At 57.4% G+C, this 10,815-nt stretch overlaps 1 protein-coding gene and 1 non-coding gene across 4 annotated transcripts in view; both read right to left on the minus strand.

The window, feature by feature from the left end:
• Window positions 1-10,815, minus strand: part of CYTH1 (cytohesin 1) — an 80,029-nt gene that overhangs the window by 9,243 nt on the left and 59,971 nt on the right. For 2 of the 3 annotated variants that reach the window (XM_040456559.1, XM_040456560.1), the window contains exons 3-10: window positions 10,192-10,256; window positions 8,595-8,661; window positions 8,185-8,303; window positions 7,788-7,868; window positions 7,263-7,375; window positions 6,186-6,334; window positions 5,697-5,809; window positions 404-482 (exon numbers count right to left, since the gene is read on the minus strand). In XM_040456559.1, the coding sequence (XP_040312493.1) occupies window positions 404-482; window positions 5,697-5,809; window positions 6,186-6,334; window positions 7,263-7,375; window positions 7,788-7,868; window positions 8,185-8,303; window positions 8,595-8,661; window positions 10,192-10,256 (786 nt within the window). The remainder of the gene's footprint in view (window positions 1-403; window positions 483-5,696; window positions 5,810-6,185; window positions 6,335-7,262; window positions 7,376-7,787; window positions 7,869-8,184; window positions 8,304-8,594; window positions 8,662-10,191; window positions 10,257-10,815) is intronic. The other variant, XM_040456558.1, reaches the window with a different exon arrangement.
• LOC121018158 (U6 spliceosomal RNA) lies at window positions 4,202-4,303 on the minus strand. Its single transcript, XR_005785054.1, has one exon. It is a non-coding gene; the product is annotated as a U6 spliceosomal RNA (small nuclear RNA).

Here is a 10,815-nt window from a genome sequence, read left to right on the forward strand (position 1 = left end):
AACCAGAACATCTGCATTCTCCACAACGCCATTTCCTTCACCTCCCTTTCCAGGAGGCCGCCGACTCTTCCTTGGCACCTGACCCAAGTTCACTCTTTCGGACCCGGCCCCGAACCCCATCTCTAACGCCGTCTGTCCTGTCAGGCTGCCGCCTGCCCCTCCGGGCTTCTCCTGCCCCGATCCCGGCGGGGGGACGTGGGCTCCAAGCCACACCACCTTCACCGAGACGCCCAAAGCATCTTCGGGGCCCCCGGCTCTGGGGTCCGTCCTGGCTCCCCCTCTTCGCCTCGGGTCCCCTCGCGCCCCCTCCTCACGGCCGCCTCCAACCGCGTCGGGCTAGAGCGGCAGCGGCCACGGAGGCCGGGCCCACCCCTGGTCCCACAGCCGACGGGCAGACGCTCACCGTTGTGTATTCAAAGTAGTAAAGGCAGTTGTCGGTCAGAATAAACCAGCGCCTTTTCCAAGTCTTGACCCTGCCACCTGCAGAGCAAAAAGAGACGCGTGTCCGACAGGAGGCCGGCAGGCCGGAGCGGGCTCCATGACGCACGAAACTCTCCCCTCGAAGAGCGTGAGGGAGGAGGAAGCGGGGGCAGGCACCAGGGGAACATGGAGGCCATGGCAAAATTTACATCCGTGACAAGACACAGAGCCGGAACAGAAGCGCCTTTCACAGAGTGAAAGTCCGTGGGAGCAAGCACAGCAAGCAGGTCGGGCGGCCCCCGGAGATGAGCTCGGGATGGTGGGATGAGAGCATGGCTTCGGGGAGGGATGCCCAGGCGAGGAGGACACGCAGGGCGAGCCTGACGGGGCCGGAGACGCGCCAGCAGGAAGCCCACCGGCGTGGCGGGGACGGGCCCACAGAAGAGAAAGGGGGGAGAGGGGCAGCCCCGGCCCGAGCTACGCTGCCAGGTCACCCGGCCCGGGGCACACGTGGACGGGCTCCGCGGGAGGGGGCGGGAGGGAAGAAAGGGGGACTCAGACGTGTTAACCCCTTCGGGGGCAAATCTACAGGTTTCCTGGAGACTCCCGTGGTTTCGCCCTCTACCCCACCTTCCTGATTCGAGTGAGCTTCTACTCTGGCTTCCCAGCTTCTGAGGGCCGGTGTCCTACCAATGGAACCTCCCCAGAGTCCTGGACCAGCCCAGGCGCAAAAAGCGCTCAAGGACCTCCCCAGCCCGGGCTCCGCACCTGGAGCTCCGGGCACGACGGGCTGGAGGAGGGGCCGCGGGCCAGACGGGCGCTAAGAGCAGCGGCCGCGAGCGCCCAGGGGCCCCTTCACCCTCCGCGAGGTCTGAGTGAGACCGCAACGCGGGGGCCGCGATCCTACGCGGAGGGGGACACTCGGGAGCGAGGCTCAGCCGCGAGCGGTTTCAGTGAAGCCACGTGTGCGCCCCTCGCGGCCGTGAGCCGAGCCCCGTCCCAACCCCGCCCGCGTCGGGCAAGGGGCGGCTTTCTGGACGCGAAGCCCACAGGAGTTAGGCCAAGGCCTTCTCGTGCCGTGACACGCGTGCCGCTTTGGAAGCACTTCCTGCTGCCCCAGCAGCACGTGCTCTTGTGGAGACTCTGCCTACAGAGAACATCACTCCCCCGCGCCTCGCAAAGGCCTCTGGGGTGCAGAGCTCTCCTGCCCCTCGCCAGAGGCGGCTGAGAGCAGCGTGCCTGTAAGGCTGTGCCGCCAGGTGCGAGGATGCTTCCCGACGGGGCGTGAGCACTGCCCCGTCGTGTGACGGGAACGACGCGCCCAGCGCTGGTCCCGGCATCAAGCGGGACCGTGGGGCTTTCCGATCCCTCTTCCGGCTCTGTGTGGGGGCCCGAACCCTGGGGAGGTTAAGGGACCCATCGCAAGGGGCCACGGTTCTAAGCGGCACAGACCCAGCTTACGAAGGGCTCTGCCGTCAGCACGCGCACGCAGCCCACCCGCCGGGGGCCCTGTGCCAGCGCCAAGCGAGGACGGACCCCCTGCGGCCATTTGCCAGTTGAGGTGAGCCTGTGCCTCCGGTCCCTAAGGCCCTAGGGCATGAATCAGGAGAAAAACCACAGGTGGAAATAGGACATGCATGTGGAAAATGGGAAAGGCTGGGCAGCGTCGAAACAAACGAGGATGGCAAAGAAAACAAGGAATATATTTAGAACTGGAGCCGATATGTTATAAAAAGGAAGCCCCCTCCCCCACTCGAGGGCCTGAGAAATCGGCTCTTCTGCCTGGTGGGCCGTCACCCCCACGCAGGGCTCTGTACACGGGACACCTCGACCATGCTGACTCCCATGCGCTCCCCCCACAGGACCACCCAGGGGCACTCGGGGCTTCGGAGGGCATGGAGGAGGGGTCAGATGCAGAAAGGAAGAAGGCGGAAGGAAATCTAGGAGGAAAAGCGAAGCCGGGAAGATTCCCTCCCTGATTATGAAAGCTTGATTTCCCCTGACAATCTGCTGCGTTACAGAGACCTCTGCCGTGAGGGATCACGGAGGTCGCTGGGGGACATTTCCATGTTGAAAGAAACAGACATGAAACAAGCAGACAGACCAATGCGCGCACCTAGGACAGTCCCTGTGGAACTCACAGGACCCCTCCCACCCCCGTCACGGCCAGGCGCCCTCTTCCCTAGAGCTGACAACCCCCCAGAAGGTTCTAACGAATGTCACTGTCGGGGCTGTTCATTCTACGTGCAGCTCTCCGCTCGAGTAACGCTGGAGCACACACTTGAGGGGCTCCTCCTCTAGGAAAAACATACTCCCCAAATCAGCAAACGGAGAAGAGATACCCACAACATGACTAAAGGGCCAATTTTGGGTTTTGAACAATAGTCATTGAAAAAGAGGAGGGAGAAAACCAGAACATGAAATACGGAGCCGAGGGCGTAATGCGGTCCCCTCATCCCCAGGACTTCTGGGAGGGGCTTCTGGGTTTTGTCTTTTTTTTTTTTTCCAAGTTGGCATCACTTTGAGTTTAGGAGATGCCGTTTCCCTGTTTCACGCAAAGGCAAATGTCCCGAACTGTGTCATTCACTTCCTGTCCCGGTGTGCCTTCTGCTCAGGACATACCAGAAGCACATGCGGCACTGGGAAGGCAAACCTCCCTCCCCTTCCTCCTCTTCTCCGCCTGAGAAATGACCGTAATTCACAGGTGCCAATTTGAAGGCAACGCACACAGGGTTCGCCTGGCCAGTCATTCCAAGGCAAAATCCAGTGAATTCTCCCTCTGCTTTTAGAATAAACCCACCCTTCGGAGGTTTTCCTGCATTACCGCCGTCAGTAAAGTTTCCGTTATTCCACGGCCTGGTACCTAGCTGTCTGATGCACCGTGTACTCGTCCTGAAAGGGACACCGTGAACCCCTGAGCCTGACCAGTTCCCTAGGGACTGTACAGTAAGTTAGAAGCAGCATTAACACTACCACCAGCGATTAAAAAACAAAATGACCGAAAGGGACAAAATAAGAAAATGCTGCGGCAAATAGAGTGGCCTTGGCAGAGCGAGCGAGCAGGTGGGGGGGGGGCGGGGGCGGTTACATACCTCCTGGAGTTTGGGGCAAGGAAAAGAACAGCCAAAATCATGGAAACATACAAATGAGGGAGAAAAGAAAATTAAAACAAAGAAATTAAACCCGACTCCTTAACCTTTAAGTGCAACGTATTAGTCATTCACGTCTGCCTGGGGGAGTCAAAATCGAAAACCCCTAGCGGGACACCCGCCACTGCCTGGCGCGTGAAGGGGGCAGCCGGTTCGAACCGCCACACGCCAGCCGGGGAAGGCAGTGCCCGCGGCGCCACCGAAAACCGGGCCCCCAAAATGCTACAGGTCGGTCCTCACAAAGCTAACGTTTATCAGCACATCCAGAGTCTAGGGCTGAGAGAGTCTGACGACTACTCCGGGGAAAGTTTACTGTCTTTCTTCAGATGCCGACCACTTTGTGAAGCGTGTGCAAGAACGCGCACACACGTTCCCATGAATACATACGTACGTGTGTGTGCACACGAGAACACGCGTTCTTACGGCTATCTGCAAACACAGACACACACACACACCGCTGCAGGCGGCCGGAGGCCCTGCCTTCCGCAGCCTGTGAGCACACGGGGGTGAGTCTAAGTGGCCACAACGAAAACACGATGCGAACGGTCGGTTCCTGGTTCGGAGGAGGTTTAGAAAAGGTAATTCGAGGACCTGAAAACAAGTCCCACATTCCGTTCATGTTTTTTCCTTTTAAAAATACAGGATGCCTCATGAATTTACATGCCATCCTGGTGCAAGAGCCAAGATCTTCTCTGCACTGTTCTAATTTTAGCACCTGGGCTGTCAAAGCTACCACTCAGCATTAGCGCCGAAACAAATTTCACTGGAGGGGAAGTAAGTCCAAGCTGGGGTGTATTTTCCCATTTCCAGCGGGTTTCCTCTTAGCTCGACCCGCCGGGCAGTCAAGACACAGAGCGGGACGGTGGTCTCTGGGGTGAGCGATTTTAGAGCCTTATCTTCAAAGGTTCTACTGGCTTCTGAACACAGGAGAAATGCTGACTCACTCGAGAGATGGTCAAGCCTCTGACCAGTGCTTTGAGGAGGATTTGTAAATTAAGTCATTAGACCGAAACACAAGGACTTGGGACATGCTTTTTAAAGGAAACAGAAATCCTACCGCCGCCTGAACTAGTCAGAAATGAAAGATTCCGTTTCAGCGGCTCCCAGAGGTGTCAGAGCAAGAGAGAAACAGCTTCTGACTTCACCGGGACTAGCGGCTGAAACGGTAGAGGGGGATCATTCTAGCAAACGCCTCCCGACGATGAGGGAACCGTGCGTCAAAAGGCGGAGGCACAAGAAAACAGGAACGTACGTGTTCTCTCAGGGCCAAAACACCGCTGTGACTATGGCCAGGGGCTCTCCCCGTGTTCTGGAACAATTAACGAAATAGTCATGTGTGGGCACGAATGTCACGAAAACCCTACTGCTTCTCCTTTTGGTTACTCCGTCACCTGCACACGAGGCAGGACCACAGACCTCAGCCACATGGCCTCGCTTCTGGCACAGGGAAGACGAATACTTTTATTCGTTCTTTTTGGGAATGGGAAAAAAAAAAAAAACCATTGGGGGGCTGATTTGGCTGGAGAGGAGGCGGGGGCGGGGGGACCACTGCCCAAGAAGGAGGAAGACCGCTGTGGGTGGCGCCGCAGCCAAGGGCTCAGGTTTGCCATGCACACTGCCTGTGGGAGCCGGATGCAGGAGGAGGTGATGATGCGCTGGGGGGGGGGGGAGGGGGAGGCGGGAGCACCAGATACGCTTGGTGTGACGGCAAGAAAAGAGACGGACGCCGCTGGCCACCCTCCCGGGGACTGAGAGGGCGGAGAGAGGAAGAGGGCCAGGTCCTCTGGGAAATGCCTCGCGACAAAACCCGGTCGATCACCTCTGGAGTCAAACCGCGGAGCGCGCGCCCACGGGAGCCGTGTTCACGCAGAGTGAGTCTGTCCCCAGCGGCATCTACATATCCCACGGGGGCACCGCGCTGACCTTGCGTTCGCTTCCCTTCTGGAGGCAGAGCTTGCTGGGAGAGTACGACTTCACAGCAACTCGTCTGCACTCTCCATGGTGCCTCCTGTCACCAACCCCCACCACCCCACAGCGCACGTGTGTGTGTGTGTGTGCGCGCGCGCGCATGCGTGCGGCCGTCCTAAGACTCCGCGTCGGGAGTCCTGACCCAGAGTGCGTCACTTACCGAGTTTCAACAGCCAGCCTTCTCGGTCTGGATTGAAGAAAGTGTGGGTGAGGTCATTCCCATCGTCTTCTGGGATTTTAAAGGGTTCGTTTTTTATGCTCTCATACAGATTCTGGGATAAAAGAGGACACTGCATGTCTCTGGTTCTAGAAGGATCTTCCCCCTCCCCTTTCTCTTCATTCATGCAATAAGCACGTGTTACGGGCCACACGTCTGTTAGGCACCAAGAACAGCAGAGCGTGACCAGTGCTGCCCTCAGGCGGCTCCCAGGGACAAAATAAATAAGGTGCCTAGTGGATAATTAAGAAAGAAAGGAAAGTAGCCGGACTTGCACTCGCGCTTTGGCATTCAGACTCCTAAACCACTGCCCTGTCCCCCAGCGAGCCCCCCGGCCGGCCACACTGCCCGCGCCTTCACGGAATTCACACACTTAAGCGACAGGCCTTTCTCCTGTCCCCGTCCCCGTCTCCCGGTCAGAGAGCGCTCACCCGGAGCAGCTCCTCGGGCAGATCTCCTCCGTCGTTGATGCCGCGATTCATGGCGATGAACCTCTCCACGGTGGGCTTGTCTTTGACGTTGGGGTTGTGCAGGCTGGTGTTCAACATGATGATGGCAAACGAGAGGACGTAACAAGTGTCTAAAGAGAAAAGCAAACAAACGATCAGAAACATCCCACCTGAGGGAACAAGAAATACCCAACGAGATCAAGAACACAAGACGTGCTCTCGAAAGAACGAGACCGAGCCTCACGCCCGGACGCCCTCTAACTGAAAGTTACATACCACTAACCCAAGAGGGCGGGACGCAAAACGGCGCGGCGACTGTTCAGGCCTTAAAGGGGATTATTGTTCAGATCGCTAAAGGAGAGCGGGTACTCCACAGACAACCCGAAAAACAGCACAACGTAGAAGAAAGAAAACACAGAACACCTATGATGCCGCCACCCGGTAACAACTTATTTCCTCCATCCCACCGTTCGGTGGGCGAACGGACGTGCCCACCAGCAGCACGTGACTAACGTACCTCAGGACGCACCCTCCTGACGGAACTGGAATCGGAACAGACACGCTGTTTTCAATCCTGCCATCTTGCTAGCCTTTAGCGTTCTCTCGGGGCAATAAAACCTCTTTTTGTACACATAATTTTTTTTAATTCTTTTTTTCACACCGAAGCAGAGCGGACACACAGCGTTCCAGTAGTTTCGGGCGCACGGCACACTGCACGTTACTCCCGCCTGTCACCACAGCGGGATCACGGTGGTACTGACTGGAGTTCCTATGCTGCGCTTTTCGAACTTCTAGTTACAAGATAAGCCAGCCCCGGAGATGAAGAGCGTGATTTTTAGTGGTTGCAGCACGTGGCCTCGCTCACAGACACTACGACGTAGATTCCCACCCCCTCGTCCCTCCTCCCTGGACTTCTGGATCCTTCCCAACTTCTCGCTATCGTAGCCAACGTCTAAGTCCATGTTCCCGGCGTGAACCTTTTGTTTTGGGAACTGCCCAGAGCCGAGGAAGGATCTCGTGCAAAATGGCGGTCAGCACCGGGGAGCGGGACTGCCCTACCTGTGGACTGGAACACGCCGTTATTGCACCGGCAGTATCGCTGGGCGAACGCCTCCATCATGCGGTCGATCTTCTGGGCCTCTCCCGGCAGCCGGAAGCTCCACAGGAACTGCCTGAGTGGCGAGGACGGGCTGTGTCACTGGACGGGGCCCGGGGAGACCCCCGCCTTCCGCAGGTACGGCTGTTGACACTCCCCGTGGACTTGAATCCCAAGGGACGGAGGGAGACCTGCTGGCTGCTAGCTTCTGAAGTGCGGCAACCAACCACTGACTTCCTACCCTAAGACGGGGAATCAAAGGGTTTTCCAAGCCGAAAATTAGAAAAAAAATTCACGGGGCGCCTGGGTGGCTCAGTCGCGTTAAGCGTCCGACTCCGGCTCCGGTCATGATGTCACAGCTCGTGGGTTTGAGCCCCGCGCTGGGCTCTGTGCTGACAGCTCAGAGCCTGGAATCTGCTTCCGATTCTGTGTCTCCCTCTCTCTGTGCCCCTCCCACCTTCTGGGGCGCCCTCCTCAAACTCACTCACCGTAACGCTTGGACAAGGTTAAGGTCAGTGAACTCATGTAACTCCACAAACGCGTGAAGAACCTGGATATTAAACTCGTCTCTATCAAGAGAAACAAAAGATGCGGGGGGTGGGGGGAAGCGCAAGTCAGGCACCGACTCTGAGAATCAGGCCGTCCCCAGCCAGGCAGTGTTCCGTGCTGAGTGCCACGGTCCCGCGGGCTCCGCACACACGGCAAGGAAGGAGCCACGTCCCTCTGTCCCCACGCCTCCGCGACGCCAGCCACTATTCCCCAGAAGAACCCTCTCCGTGCCAGTGTGGCTACCGCCGCCGTAGGACAAGACTCTCTTCAAGGGCTCAGAGCCTCCCGGAACTCCTGACCTACCCACTCTGCCACAGGTGTCTCTCCAGGCCTTACCTCTCCCCCAGGTAGTCGCCAATGGCTGTCTTGTTGAGGCCTTCCCCTTTGTACAAGAACTGGGCGAGGTCCTCGCAAGCGTTCTTCAGCAGGTCGTTCTCTATCAAGAACTGGATCCCCTAGAAAAGGCAGCACAGACGCCAACGACGCTCAGCCAGGGAACATCCAGAAAGGAGGCGGAAGGGCAGACAAGAGCGGGTGCGGGCACTCTGGACACACGGGAAGTGTCTAATAAGTACGCGGCGGCTGACACACGGGGTCGGGGGAGCCCCCTGAGGAGCCACGGCTTAGCGCGGACCACGTGACGCGTGCTCTACAGAAGGGCAGGGAGCTGGGACGGGCGCCGCGGAGCTCTACTGAGCGCCGCAGAGACCCCGTCGTAGAGCCCGCGGGCTCCGGCAGCACCTTACCTTTTTAGGGTCCATGTTAAACTTCTTCCTGCCCATGGCCACCTGCTTGTTCCTCTGCATGTTCTTCCTGAAAAACAACCAGCATGGCCGTGTTGGTGCGCCAGGCGGTCGGGAAGTTCTGAGGGACCGCCATCGTCCCCACCTGCATCCGTCCGCCGGCTCACAGGGATTTCTGAAAACCCTACCCAGGGAAGCACGGGCCTACGTAGGTCTCAGCATGGCAGGTCGGCTGGAATCGTGACCCTGACGCCACGTTCATTTGCTCCTTCTACCCCACCCGTTTCCTTTTTTTTTAACGTGACTTTTAAAGAAACTTCATTAAGGTCGCATGTACACGTCATACGATAAACCCACCTTAACTGTACATTCGAACGACTTCTCGTAAGCTCACGGGGCGGTGCAACCATCACCATAACCAGCCGTAGAGCATTTTCACCACCAGCAAGGGTGCGCTGTGTGAGCTCATCGTGCGTTACCTCCCTCCGCCCGTCCCTTGGCCCACGGGACAAAGGCCCGTGGCCTGCAGCCGCCTCCCGTTGGCACCGTGTGACGTCAGAGCGCAGGAAGCACTCCCACACACGCCTTTTTCTGCGCACGCGTTCATCTCCCTCGAATGAACAGCGGGGCGCTGACCTGCCGGCCACGGCACGGGCGTCAGCCTCACGTTACAAGAAAGTGCCACGCCGTCTCCCCACGGCCACACGACTCTATCCCCAGCGCTCGCCGACACCAGGGACCCCCGGCCCACTCTCATCTGGGCCGTCTTCTCGTTACTGATTAGCACGTGTTCCACATACACATTCTAGAGGCAAATCCTATTTCAGACACGCGTATTGCAAATGTTTCTCCTGGTCTGTGGCTTACCTAGTCCTTTCTTTTCACAGCATCTTTAAGAGCACAAGCTTTAAATTTTGACCAACCCTAATTTATCCGCTGCTTTAAAGCTACAAGTTTTTGTAATGGCAAGTAAGAAGGTTATAATCCCAAAGTGACAACACGGGGCCTGAAAGTGATGAGCTGGCCACTTTCTGCAGAACGTGGGTTACACTAATCTCTAATGGCACCTCCCACACCCGCTTAAAATAACAAAATCAGATGGTCTTAGGAAGCCAGACAGGGGACTTAGGCTTAGAAAAATACAGACGTGTAGTGAGTTAGAAACAGCCCCTGATCGCATTAAGTACTTAGAAAACGGTCTGGGAACCCCATTCAAAATTAAACTCTGGAGTCACTGACGCTTCACGTGGTTAACCTGCAAACGCTCCTTGTGGGGCGCTATAATGTCCTGTCTACGCGCTCTCCTCCTTGGAAATGGCGCGGGCAGCGTTAAGCTTTTCCTTGGCACAAAGGGAAAACAGAAACTCTAAAATGCCAACACCACGGACGACAAGGGAAGAAACGGCAGCGACCACAGTCATTTAAGGCTATTTCAGGCTTTGGGGGCCTTCGGGTTCTCTGGCTCCACCCCTGCACCCTGCAATGATGTGGAAAGCCCCCACGGTCAGAGCCCCCGCACTGAAGGACCCCAGGGGGGACCGAGGACAGAAAGTGCACTTTCTCCGTCCGTGTGCCGCAAGCAGGGGCTGGACAGACTCACCTTTCTTCTGTGGACCCCAGGGTTTCGATTTCATTAGCCACGTCTGCTATCTCATCCTTCAGCCTCTACAAAACAGACAGCCCGGAATTACCAGGAGGGCCTGGCGTATCTCCTAGAACTCCCCCCAACCAAAACTAGAGCAAATAAACCAAAACGAGATAAAGACAAACCAGGGGAAAAAAAAAAAAAAAAAAAAAAACCTTAACGTGGAAACAGACAGTGGGAAGTTCATCTATTCGACAAATATTTATGGCGCTCCTGCCAGGAAGGAAGCGTTCCAGGGAACCAAAGGTGAGCAAGACGGCCCCTGACCTCGAGGAGCTTACGGTCTAGGACAGAACTTCTAGCCGTGTGCACTGTGCAAAACACAGCCTTCCCACTGAGACACGGCAGCCCGGAGACAGCCTCTCGGAGCCCAGCAGGTGTCGGGAGACTCGGGAAGAGCTGCCCAAACGCCCAGGCTGCGGGGCCAGGGGGGTGCCTGGCCCGGGCCGACACTGCCGCCAAGTGGCCGGCAGGGGGATCGTCCGTCCCACGCTCCGGCCTTTGCAAGGCAGGCAAGCAGACCCTCGAACTGGACGGGCTGGCTGGACGGGCTCGGTGAAGGGGGCTCTGAGTGAACAT

The sequence above is a fragment of the Herpailurus yagouaroundi genome, unplaced genomic scaffold, assembly GCF_014898765.1.
Source record: "Herpailurus yagouaroundi ecotype Mexico unplaced genomic scaffold, PumYag 217, whole genome shotgun sequence".
Classification (NCBI taxonomy): Eukaryota; Metazoa; Chordata; class Mammalia; order Carnivora; family Felidae; genus Herpailurus; species Herpailurus yagouaroundi.